The sequence below is a fragment of the Nothobranchius furzeri genome, chromosome 18, assembly GCF_043380555.1.
Source record: "Nothobranchius furzeri strain GRZ-AD chromosome 18, NfurGRZ-RIMD1, whole genome shotgun sequence".
NCBI classification, from domain to species: Eukaryota; Metazoa; Chordata; class Actinopteri; order Cyprinodontiformes; family Nothobranchiidae; genus Nothobranchius; species Nothobranchius furzeri.
Window position 1 is genome coordinate 25,631,178 of NC_091758.1, and position 13,357 is coordinate 25,644,534.

The window sequence follows — 13,357 nt, forward strand, 5'->3', positions numbered from 1 at the left end:
TCCAGCTGAAACCAATGTTTCTTTTTGTTCTTGTACCTTTTTACTGAGGTCTAGATGAAAATAATGCTTCAATATGTATTTTTACTTAAAAAAATATTTTCATAGCAATTTTCAGACTTGGATACAAACCCGAGTCTCGTTGTGGGATTCAAACTTGTGGCCAAATAATGTTTATTTGTCTAGTTTGTGAGGTGCTTTAGTGATGCTGCTGCTTATGAATAGCCCCAGATATATTTAATTGACTGATAGTGATAAAAGTTGATATCTTATTTTTATTGGTTGGTAAAGCATTGCACACCATAATTAATTGTATATTCTTTACCTTTTATTGTGACAGCTTTGCACTTTCCCCCCTTTGATGGAATCGCTTTCTGAGTGTGAAAGATGGGTTTTCCATCCTGCTGTCATCTAGATCATCAGAGTAACACGATCGCTCAAGAGATACGACTCATTCGTTCCAAAAAAGATAGAAATAAGACAATGTGGAGATTATTTTCTTTAAAATTTCTCCAGCGTCTCAGAGCAAATTAATATATATATTAATGTATAAAGAACAAAAATAGCAGCTTTTATTAGTCCCAGTAAAGATTTAGCTGAAAATAGGATTGTTACACGCTTTGCATGGGTTAATGTTGGAACAGTAAAGGTAGTGCAATGTGCCAACACCTCTAGACATCATTACTACAAACCACTCTTTAAAAAAAACTTTGCAAAGAATGAAAACATGAATATGGGTGTCCTCATTATGAGTTACATGCAGCAGATCTGATTAAAACCAGTGTCAAATTAAATTTATCCAGTTAATGATGGGTTAGCTACTGAAGAGCTTAATGCAGTCTGTTGCGGTGTGTGCTGCAGCTCGTGTTTTTCCACCATCAGGTCCACCAGACTGGAATCTGTAGATGTTTACTGTCTATTGTTTGCAAAGGACAATTTACAGAAACCAGGCTGCCTTCAGTTCTGTAACCAGGAGGTGGAACCGAAGCTGGGACAAGCAAGGCTAAGAATTGCACAGAAACTATTTTGGGAAATTGGTTTATATGCATTATTTTGCTGCGCATGCGTTTACATTTGCAGCAACAAGAGGCAGAAAGTCATTTTATTTTAAAAAAAGTAACAACCCACAGTTGCCTCTTCATCACGCAGTTTGGGAAGAGGTGCAGCACTAGGACGAAGCATTGTTCCCATCATCGTGGTCTGCTCATGTTTCATAAACGTCTGTTAACGTTAGCACATTTTTCATCCTGGCAGTTTTTGGATTCAAGCACAGATTTCTGAATGTTTGCTCTGCTTGCTTAGGCAACTGGAAAGCATTCTCGAGAGTTTTGTGGAGCTGTTGTAACTTTGACTAAATGATCGTTTAATGTACAGCTTTTTTTGGACCAGTGACGGTATATTTTTCTTATTAAAGGCGCCATAAACATCAGGGAATCGTCTTCTGTTACGTGTTTGTAGATTTGAAGCTCTTTGTTTTACTCCAGATCGAAGCCATTGTTGACTACAGCTGAGCTCGGATGTTTTGTCACTTTGTAAAATATTCACAAAGTAATAAGGTTACATTTGGTCTGAATCCATCTGTAGCCAGACAAGTGGTTTATTTAAAAAAAAAGATGTGCATTAAATGAAACGTCTAAAATGAAATGATGTTTGTTAGTCCTTAGAGCTGTGCAATAACCCATGCCTGTAATGGCTTCTAACTGCCATCCAGAGCACTGTATTTATTTCCTTTTATTAAAGCATTTTCTTTTGGAATACACCATTATTTCTAAACCTGTCATGTTTTGTGCGACATATTGAATATTAGTTTGTCTGCCGTGTAGCGGGAGGTTTGAATCCCCAAAGGAACATGGCCTCATTGCTTCATTTCCAGACAGTTTGGAGGACAATGATGCATTTGTTCATCTCAGATCAGATTCTTTCCAGTTCGCCCCCTAAAGTCAGTAACAGGCTGAAGGTATCATCATGAATAGAACACTGTAGTCCTTCGCCAGTGATGGCTTCCACGTGAGCTTCTAGACTTTTAATGCAATGTAGCCACTTCTGCCGCAACAGAGTTTACAGATGAGGCGGGCTGGAAAAGCTGAATCATGTCTGATGAACAGGGCGATGCTGTTCTCATTGTGGCCAGAAGGGGCCAGTCAAGCATTGGAAACAAAGAAAAATGACCATCTGTAGACACACTGCCTTATTCTGATTCTAACATTAAATATTGTTCAAATAAATGAATTTGATTGATGTATTTCATCTTTGCCATAAAATCACAGTCTGAAATCCAGATGCAAAATTCACAGAGCCACATCCCCGGTCTCCAAGATGACCAACTCCCTCTCCTGTTTTGCATCTGACTCAAATGTTTACTCTGCAATTAAAACACAGCCTATAAAAGGCAATGGGTAGACCACCAGATACTGACATGGGGGTCTGAGCAGCAGGGAGGGGGTTATAAATCGCTTTGATGCAGACCGTGGTCTGAAGGCCCAGATTCCTTTAGCTGGAGGATTGGAGCTCAGCGAGTTCACTAGGAGACTGAGCCAGAAACTGATGATTCATGGGACGTTAGTGCTGATCACTTGGAGAGCGTGTTGTGGAGTGTGTATTGTGCTGTTGCTTTGGGGCAAGACAGAAGACCGCTGCATTTTTCTTCATTTTCTTCTCCCAGATGTACAATTTGAACACTTTATTGTTGCAAAAAAAAGCTCCATCTTTCATCTGCTGCAGTGATGAGAAAGAAGTAGCTTGCAGATAGCTTATCTTCACTTTCTTGTGATCCCCACAAATTCAGATCTTTTGGCGTGTTTCCAGACTGAATTTTTGTGCACATGAAAAGAAAATATAAAAGTATGTTGAAATGAGATCATTTGTAAGCTGCAATGCCAGAATACGAGGTTTACAGTTTGTTATTGGAAAAGCCTCCTTTAAAAAATGCAAGAATAATCCTTGTATTTGAAAAGTCAGAATGAGCTAAAATCAAAGATAAATGCATAAAAGACTTGGGCAAAACATGTGACTTTAATGGTAAATTGGGCAATTATGTAAAGTATTCTTTTGGAACCAGGCAAATATTATCAACGAATTTTTCTGCTTTTGTGCATACCTGATGTTTTCCTTTAAAGCATCAAGCATCAGTAAAAGAGTTAGCGGTAAAAAAAAAACTATGTGTTTTTTTTTATTTAATGCCCTGTGTTAAACCAATAGTTTTGCTTTTTCCAAAGGGGAAAATAATGATAAAATGTACATATTTTTTTCACTTCACAAAGTTTTGGGGAGTTTTTTTTAAAATAACTTTTAAAGAGCAACTCTGTTCAGTCATTAGCAGTGTTTCACAGTGAGGGAATCACAAGTCCCTGGGTGCTGGTGTGAGGCTCAGAAGCACTATTATTGCCATAAAAGGCAGCTTGAGGTCTTTTCTCCCTACTGCTACTAGCTGTTGAATCTTCTGCTTTAGGGCTACAATTTGTTGAGATTTATGTTTAAAAACATGAAAATCTCCTTTTATATAAACATCAGATAATTTTAATGTTGTGATTCCTGCTGTTAGGACTAAACCTAAATTTTTCATCGAGTAAAAATGTTAAAATTTCTTTTTTATTTAGAAACTGTGCCAAATGAAGGTAATGCAAACTAAACATGCCGTTGTGTTTTGGTATAATTTTGAGGAATTTTTTCGTAAAAGAAGCCTAACCTTTAATTTTTTAATCATTACTTCTCTTTCATTTTTAGATTTATAAATGTTTTTTCACAGGCGTTTTTTTTTTCACCATGAAAGACAAAAGATGATATGAGCATAAATAAATCAATGCTGACTCATTGAGATTTGTCTTCTCTTTTTTTTAACTACCATATCAATGAAAATATAATAAATTTAAAAACTGTTTGGCCAATGGGGGCCTGTGTTGGGAGGGGGCTACCATAGTGGGGGACCCGTGCCGCCTTCCCTCTTGTTGGCACCCCTGTGTAAATCGAAATATTTTTGGCAATATTATTACTTTTTGCGACACTATTTCTACTATTATTGGCTTGTTGAAACGAGGTCCATCTTTACATTTACTGCATATTCTATTGCAAGAATGATAAAAAAAAACTTCATTGTTATTATAGCTATTTATGATACATGACATAAAAAGGGAAAAGCTGCTAAAAGGACCAATGGTCTGTTGTGAAAGCAGCTGGAGTGTGTTGGAGGTGAGAAGGGACCAGTAAGCCGCCAGTGGGCGAGCAGAAACTCCCAGTAAGAAAGGAAAAGTGGGACTGGAAGCAGTGACGTTATCCACTGGAGGGAGGGCTGGACTCCATTAATCCGAAGCCTGCTGGAAAACTGTTTGGGATACTCCACTTCTCCGGCGACTTCTTCGGGATTTATTCCTATTTTTTCCCATATTCATGACTCTCTAGATGAACTGAAGAAGGAAGAGTGGTTCTCCACCGTGTTATTGGCTGCTTTGGTGTGTTTTATCCGTCTTTGTGAAGGTGAGTACCCGTCCTCAAAGCTTTTTTCCCCACTCGCCGCTTTGAAATATCACTCCTGTTTTTTCATTTTCCGACTGCTTTTGTTCCATTTAACTCAAAGTTTCAATCCTCGCGAGCTTTCCACGGATTCTTCTTTTGTTTCTCGACTCTTTCTAGTAAACTCAGGCTGGCAAACCGCTGCACGCAGCCGGGGAGACTTGTTGGAAGGGCTGTGCTTACATAATTAGTCCTCCAGCCTATTTGTAAGAGTGCCTTCACCGTTATTTTTAACAGGTGAAGCAGAGATAACAGCTGCTAAAGGTCCGTGCTGAACTCGTGGGCTGGCTGCCTTTGTTCCGCCGTGTTTATTGACTCCACGGCTGCTTTTAAAGCCAGGCCACTCCACCGTGGAGGCTGGGATGAGACGGTGACAGATTCGGCTACACTGTAACTTTTCACCGGCGGCGACTTGGCGCGTTTTATGTCCACGAAGAAGAACAAGGGACGCCTCCTTTTTTTAATGTTATTCTTTACAGTAAACTTTGCTTAAATTAGCTTTGTCACCTCAGCTGGGTGTTGGAGGAAGTGGGCCACACCAGATCTGTGTGTTTTATCAAAAGTAGTTCCTGAATAAAACCGCTTAGTCATAAATCAGATTTACGTTTACCAATTACATCATTCACATTTAAAGGGACAGTGTGTAAATGGGATCACATAATAGTAAAAATAATAATAAAAACAAGAATTTGTGATATTTTCTTTGTAAGTTTCTCTTTTGTTCCACTAAAGGAAATCTTCATGCTGTTTTCAACAGCTTTTCAATCAGTGATCTAATCAATACCCCACTGATCTATAAATCAGATGCACCTTATTAATATTTTGTCTTATTTCTTCATGTCATAAATTCAACAGGGAATTTAGTCCATATCTCCATAAATCTGCAGATTTGTCAGATGCACACCCTAAAGGTCTGGATTAGATTGAGATCTGGTGACTGTGGAGGCGTTTGGAGTCTATCCATTTTAATGACCTGAGCTTTGTAACATTGGTGCGTCGCCCTTTTGGAAGTAGTTATCAGAAAATGGACCCACTTGATCCTCAAAAGATGGACATGGTGAGCATACTGAGCAACCAGAGACTCTTAAAGTGTTAAAACAAAGTGTCCACCATGCCTTTACGCTACCAGCAGCCTGAGCCACTGATAATAACAAGGCAGAATGGATCCATGATTCATGTTGTTGATGCAAAATTCTGATCCAACCATCTAAACGTTGCAGCTGAAATCCTGACTCATCAGATCTGAAAAGGTTTTCTCGTCTCTTGTGATCTAGTTCTGGTGATCCTGTGAATTGTAGCTTCGGTTTCCTGTTCTTGGCTGACAGAAATGACGCATGATGTGGTCTTCTGCTGCTGAAATCCCATCAGTTTCAAGATTCAGCGTGTTGTGGTTCAGAGACGCTGTTCTGTAGACCTTGGTCAGAACCTGTGGTTATTTGAGCAACGGTCCTTTTTCTACCATCCAGAACCAGTCTGCCTATTCTCCTCTGATGTCAACAGTAAAGTTCATCCACACTGCTGCTCACTCGACTATTCTCTGTAAACAGAGTTGGGATCAGCAGCTTCTGAATTCCTTAGACCCACCCATCTGGTAACCAACAACATAGCCATGTTCAAAGTCAACTAAATCCAATTTCTCCTACATTTTTATACTCTGAAGTTCTGAACATCAAGTCACCTTCACCCTTTTTCAGACCATTCTTCGTAAACCCTAGAGATGGTTGTGACAATCCCAGAAGATCAGCAGTTTCTAAAATACTTAGACCAGCCTGTCTGGCACCAACGACCACCATTAAAATCACCTTTCTTCCATTCTGAAGCTCGGTTTTAACTGCAGCAGATGTCTTCTTGACCATGTCAACATGCCTAAATGCATTGCGTTTCCACCATGTGATTGGCTCATTAGTAATATGTGTTAATGAGCAGTTGGGCAGGTGCACTCAATAAAGTGGCCAGTGATTGTATAGCCTAAAGTAAATGTAATAACGTAGAAAACACATTTTAAACATTTCCTAAAATCTTTCTCCTCCATTCAGACTCATGGAAAGGGTCAGCGTTGTCAAAGGCTGACCATATCCTTTCTTCCCTTTTTGCAGGATGGCACTGGATGGAATCCGGATGCCTGATGGCTGCTATGCTGATGGGACATGGGAGCTGAAGATGCACGTCACCGACCTCAATAGGGACGTGTTTCTGAGAGTCACCGGGGAAATCCACATTGGTGGAGTTATGCTCAAACTTGTGGAGAAGCTAGGTATGCTATTGTTGTATCTTTGATTCGTCCTAATCAGCATGTTGGAACTGAAGCATGTTTGCTGCAAAAACTGACTCCTCTTCGTTAATCAGCCTCATACAAATATGGTGAAGTATAAAGCGACCGTACAGAACTTCCTTTTTGCCACATTCACATGCACAGCTCTGTGGCTGCAGTTGTGTTCCTGACCAATTTGGGCGCAAGTAAGCATAAGAGCGCTCTGTTCCAGCCACTTGAACGCTGCCTTGTCTCGCGGAGTCTGGAGGAAAGGTCATCGGTGGAGGCAGTGCGATTTAGGAGTGACGCTTGTTGTGCGTTGATGGCGCTTGGATGCTCAGAATTCCTGCATTGCTTCAAGGTTTTATTCTCTGCCCATGGTCCCATTTTTAGCTCTCCTGTTGGAGCTCTACATAAATGAGGTCTTTGTTCTCTGTGGTCATCTGCAGCATCTACGCTGGGCGAGTGCAGTGTTCCTTCCATGTGTGGGATGGCTGAACTCCACTCAAGACCTGCCATTATTCATTGTTTGAGTTGCACTTTTGTGTTTTGTAAGATTTCCTGATGAGAAACTGTCCCTATGGTTCAATGTGGGAAACTTTAGGAGTTAAAGGTTCAGCATTTTACCTTGCTTCAAGTCTTTCTGTCTTCCTGCATCAGGGTGCCTTAGGTCCGCCAGTGGTGGTAATGTGGCACGACTGTGTTTTTCCAGGGCAACGGTGACGCAGGGAAGTTCTCGCATTATAATCGGAAGGTTGCAGGTTCGAGCCCCGCTCAGTCTGTCACTGTTGTTGTGTCCTTGGGCAAACATAAGCCACCTTGCTTGCTGGTGGTGTTCGGAGGGACCGGTGGTGCCTGTGTGGTGCCAGGGCAGCTGTGGCTACAGTGTAGCTCATCACCACCAGAGTGTGAATGTGTGTGTAAATTACTGTGTTGTAAAGGGCCTTGGGGGGTTCCAGGGCTCTAGAAGCCTGGTCAGAAACTCTGCATCGCTCCAATTTGACTTCTCAGCTGGTTCTGCTTACAAAGCGAAAATGACTGCCCCTGTTTGGTTGTGGACATTCCACATGTGATGACATCACCATCTGTTGAACAAGGTCTGCAAACGTGCAATGTTCATTCAGAAGTCTGCATTTGAAGTAATCTTGCTATCGAGCTTGGCAGCACTAATGCCATAATATTCTCACCTTGCCCTGCCGCCGTGGCACTTTCAAAAGTAACAGTGGTGGCAGTATTACTCCGATTTGCCACCATGGTGTGTCTTAGTGACTTATGTTGCCACCGCTGGCTACCACTTTTGCCCAATGGCATTAGTTTGGTCCATGTTTGATCTTGTAAAACCAAACAACTTCTACACCACATGGCTCCAACCAAAACTTTCCTACTCACACGCTGTGGTGTTTGTTTCCAACAGTGAAATCGATCGCCGCTGAAACAACTTCTCACTGTGCACACAGTCAGGTTGTTTTCTGAGATATTCGCCGGTACAGCAGGATATGGAAACATTTAGAGTGAAAATAAACACCTGCAGGTACAACCCGGTAAATCACACAGACTCGGGCTGAACGATATTAGGAAAACCTGCGATATGCATTAACAGTGATTAATATTGCAAAGACGATATTACTTGCGGTAAATAAAAACTTAACTCGGGAACAAAAAAATCAAAAACAAAAACAAAAAGACAAAAAAATCATAAAAATTAGAAAAGCAAAAGATGTGAGGAAAAGAAAATGAACAAGAAAAGGTAATCAGTGGATCCTGGGAAAAGCAGAATCAGCAGAAAGAGCAGAACTAAGCTAACTCAGGTGTTTGCTAACCATCAAAATTAAGTGCCGTCCGCCTCGGGGGCGGGCATCTAACATATGAGACCCCACCCAATTGGCCAAATGAGTGAAGCGCTCTATTTGATTTGTTAAAAAAACATCATGCTTCCGTTTGACAGAATGCATTATGCGTAGCAAACATTTGAGCTGACCATTCATCTCAGTATTTATCTGTTCTTTGCAATATGCATGTTGTGCATGCTGATATCGCGACAATGATATATTAGTGATATATTGTGCAGCCCTAACACAGACCTACCCTATTTAGATGTTGTACTGTTACTCCTACTGCTGGTGATTTCTCAGTCAGGGACGCTTTCATTTTGCACAGACCTTAAATTACTCTGAACATTTTAGAGCTCATTTGTGCTTCTGAACTTGTTGAAGACTTGAGTGTCGGGACATTTCTGCTACCTTTGAATTAACGGGTTGCAGTGGATTGTAATCATTAACCTAAATGTTGCAGGGGAGGGAATGCTGATGTGCAGCCACATGTTTCAATTCAATTCAAGTTTATTTATATAGCGCCAAATCACGACAAGAGTCGTCTCAAGGCACTTCACATAATAAACATTCCAATTCACAGTTTATTAAGCCAATCAGAAATAATGTTTCCTATATAAGGAACCCAGCAAATTGCATCAAGTCACTGACAGGATGTTAAACTTCCTAAAACAGTCTCTGTTGGTAAAGTTTTTTTTTAAACAAAAATTAAAGCAAGAATGGAGGATTAGTGCTAGGGATGTGATTCTCAGAGCAACTCACGATTTTATTCAATTCCGATTCTCGGGGTGCCGATTCGATTCAGAATCGGTTCTCGATTCTCAATTTAAATCGATTCACAATCATTATTAACAAAGAGTGTCAGCTCCAGGATTAACTACTTTGTTGTGCAAGTTAGTTAAAGCAATGGGAATTTTTTTATTTTACTTTCAACTGGTTGTGCTAAAAAAATGCTAATTTATAAAGTAAAATAAAGGGATTCTAAAACAGTAAACAGAAACAATCTTTTGACCAAAAGGCAACATTTATTTTTGCTTACCTTGGAAAAAATAACAAATCTTTAGTTACCTAACAGTAGCTTTGAAAGTAATACAATCAAATACTTTTTAAGTATCTGTGGAAACAAGTTTAACATTTGAGTCCTCAACCTGTTTAAAAACAAGTGCCTCAGATTTCTTACAAAGGAAAATGTTTTCTCTCATTTATCAATAACTTCAAATAAACACGAGTAATCCTGAGTACTCACTAATCAACTTAGAAAATAAATATGAGAATATCTCAAGTTTCTGAGTATGGAAAAAAATTACAACTCATCAGCAGATTCAAACATAAATCATCCCAATTTATGGGACCACACAAGTAATCGGAGTACTAACTCTCCTAACAAAGACCAAAAAAACATACAAAAGTGCATCTCAAACCTGTAACATGCCAAACATTTGAGTTCCTGGAATCGATTCTGAACCTTTGTGAATCGATTCTGAATCTTTTTAAATAAGAATCCCGATTCAGACTTGAATTGATTTTTTTTTTCAGCACCTCTACTGAGTGCACCTTCCAAAATGATTAGCCACAAGCTTTTTTGCATAAAACCCTCAAAAAGACAGTGGCAAGGACTTGCAACCCCAAATCAATTTCCCTCTGGGATTAATAAAGTATTTTTGAATTTGAATTGAATTGAATTGAGGTATCACTGGTTTAACTTAAAGTTAAAGTCCCATTAGTTGTCACACACACTGATGTGTGTGAGAAACTTGTTCTCCGCATTTGACCCATCCCCTGGGGGAGCGGTGAGCTGCAGACACAGCCGCGCTCGGGAACCATTTGGTGGTTTAACCCCCCAATCCAACCCCGTAATGCTGAGTGTCAAGCAGGGAGGCATTGGGTCCCATTTTTTCAAAGTCTTTGGTCTGACCCGACCAGGAATCGAACCCTGATCTCCCAGTCTCAGGGCGGACACTCTACCACTAGGCCACTGAGCTGGTGTACACTCATTGCTAAAAAGCTAAATAAACATGGGTATAATCATGAAAATACAACTTCAGTTCACATTGTACTTATTACTTTTTAGCATTTGCATCAATTATAGCAAGGATATTTTTTAATCTTTATATCTGCAGAGAATCTCAAGCCCCAATTGTGGAGTTTAATGACCCACAGGGGTTCTCAACATGGGTACTACTGCTTAAAAATTAATCACAAAGTTCACTAAGGACTACACATGTACCTTCTAAACTAAGATTGAGACTAGCAAGAACAACTCTCCCTAAAGTGAACATGTTTGTACGCTGTCACAACATGATGACATGGCATCGCAGTTTATCTTACAAGTTCTGCAGGTCCACAGTTTCTGATAAGAGTGACTTTCTAAATGTTTCCACTGTTGTGTCATCGATAACTCCACTGCAGATGTCAGCCCGACCACAGTGGAACAATCTTAAACATCCGTAAATCAGATCTATTTCAGTTTAAATGTTGTATGTTTCATAAACCTTTTTTTTTTCTCAAAAGAAAAAGTGAAGTCTGTTTCTCTGCTCTAGGTTTGCCACTTATTGCAACCATTAAAGCTGAAACTCATCTATTGCTGGTCAGTTGCCAAGCAAACGTTGCATGATTGGTGACATTTCTTTGCAGAAGAGCTCTCCATGACGTTTGTTGTCCGTGACCAGTTTCTGTAGCTCCCAGCAATCGGTAACGAAAACCCGCACAGTTGGCTCTGAACATTTTAGTTCAAGTAAAAAATGTATTGTGATTCATTTTAATATAAATTTTAGTACAAGTGGATTTTTATTTACCATGTTTGAATTATATTTTAATCTGGTTCTCGTATGATGCACATAACTCACGACTGATGCACGTGCTAGCACGTGAGCGTGTGTCGTTGTGCTCCTCCCATGAGCTGCAGGCCTCCTGTCCTCACTGCAGGCTCAGATAGTATTTGATAATGGATTAAATAGATAAATGCCAGGAAGGCACTCAGGTATTGATCACACTTGCTTCCATTTTCTTGCAAAACCCCCAGGAGTGCAGTGTTTAACAGCAGCTGATCAAACACCCCATAGTTCCTTGTAATTCTTTCATCCATCCATTGCTTTCCATCACCGATGCATTTCTCGACTTTGTTGTTTACCCAAAGTGCTGCACTCCTCTTTAAAAGATCGCCCCACTTAGCAGGGGAAATGTTGTACGTGCAGCATCTAGCAGGGTTTTATTGGATTTAGAGGATTGGTTCCCAAGTTACATGACTTTTAGGTCTGATAATCTGTGGCGTGCGCTAGGTGTTTTAGCCATTTTGCAAACACTCTGTGGGTCCAAGCTAATGCATGACCACAAATAGCAGATAGCAGCTCAAACCACAGCAAATATCAACTTTCAGGCTGGTTAGGATTTAGCTGGGTCTTGTTGCTCTCTGGGTCAATGATTGATGGTCTCTTGATCTTTCTTGGTCCTACAAAAACAGGTGAAAGTAGAGAGACTAAATGGAGGGTGAAAAAGCAGATTAAGATGTGGAAGTTGAAAGAAGGGAGGTCTGACGTTCCTCTCTTCCTGCTGTCTCTCTATACTGTGACGTTAGCCACGCTGCTAGAATTCCATAAAAGTCTTCGATGAGGCAGGAAATGACTTCCAGAGATTGGCATGTTGCTCTCTGGTGGCTGCCGTCATAGCTGGAGTCTCTGCTTCATCCACCTCCCGCTCGCTCCGTAAACACTCCTTCCTTTCTTGTTTTTACCTTTCTGTTTTGGTTTCCACTTCTGTCTTTTATGGAAATATTTTCACAAGTGTGGAAATTCCAAATATTTAAAATCTCACACCATCAGTAGAAAACACTAAGCTGGAGTGTTTCTGACCTGGGTTCATGGACCAACCATGTCCAGTGTTCCAGAAATAGAACTTGAGCAAACTAATTGGTCTGGTGTGACTCTGCTAGTGCGTGTGATTTTTTTTTTTTTACTGGTGTACGATCGGCCAACGTCACACAACTTTCCTTGCCTGGCAAAAGAAAATTTGTTTAGCATTTTCTGTTTACATCAGAGGTGATATGGTGAATGTGATTCTTACATTTAGCTTTACTACAGCAAATTAAGACGTATTATCCTTGTTTCTTTAAGCATCAGAGACCATTAAAAGGTAAGATGAGAAGAACTGATCAGAACAACTTTTGAAAGTATCCTACTGTGCTCTCAGGCTGTGGGGACCTTTAGGACAGGGCTTAGACGACCAGTTTCATTAGGAAACGGTACCTTTGTAACACAGGATGCTGAACTTCCTCTCCATTAAAAAAAACTGCATTCAATCTTCTGTCTGCCTTGCATTCCCGCCTTCCTGCCTTTCCAGTCTCTCTGGCATTTCTGGTGTACTGAGGGAAAGATCGGTGTGAGAGATTGATCATCATATCTTTCCTCATTATGGAATAGCCATCCAGTTGTCTCCTATCTTTTCTTCCCAGTGCAGCACATGTGAACGGAGTTGATGAGTGGCTCTACAACACACCGTTTAGCTAAGACACAGTTTAGATATATACCTATGTGTAATGAGACGTATTGATCGTGACCGTGAAGCCGATTCAAAGATCTGGCAGTTTGAAGTGAGAAATGGACTGGCAGGCTGTGTGATCATCTTGCTGTTTAATCTCTCTGACAGGAAGTAGTTAGTCTAAGTGGAGGTCCTGCCCAGGCCAGAGCTTTCCTGTTTCGCTTGCAAGATGCTGCTGTGATTGTGCTACTCAGCATTTCAGAATCCTCTTGTAAGCGACGGTTTGTGTGACTGCACATGA

General features: G+C 40.5%; 1 protein-coding gene across 4 annotated transcripts in view; it reads left to right on the forward strand.

The window, feature by feature from the left end:
- The first annotated feature begins 4,169 nt into the window (after positions 1–4,169).
- Positions 4,170–13,357, forward strand: part of fermt2 (FERM domain containing kindlin 2) — a 43,753-nt gene continuing 34,565 nt past the window's right edge. For all 4 annotated transcript variants that reach the window (XM_015969794.3, XM_015969795.3, XM_015969796.3 and 1 more), the window contains exons 1-2: positions 4,170–4,467; positions 6,600–6,757. In XM_015969794.3, coding sequence (XP_015825280.1) covers positions 6,601–6,757 — 157 coding nt within the window. In that variant the 5' untranslated portion in view covers positions 4,170–4,467; position 6,600. The remainder of the gene's footprint in view (positions 4,468–6,599; positions 6,758–13,357) is intronic.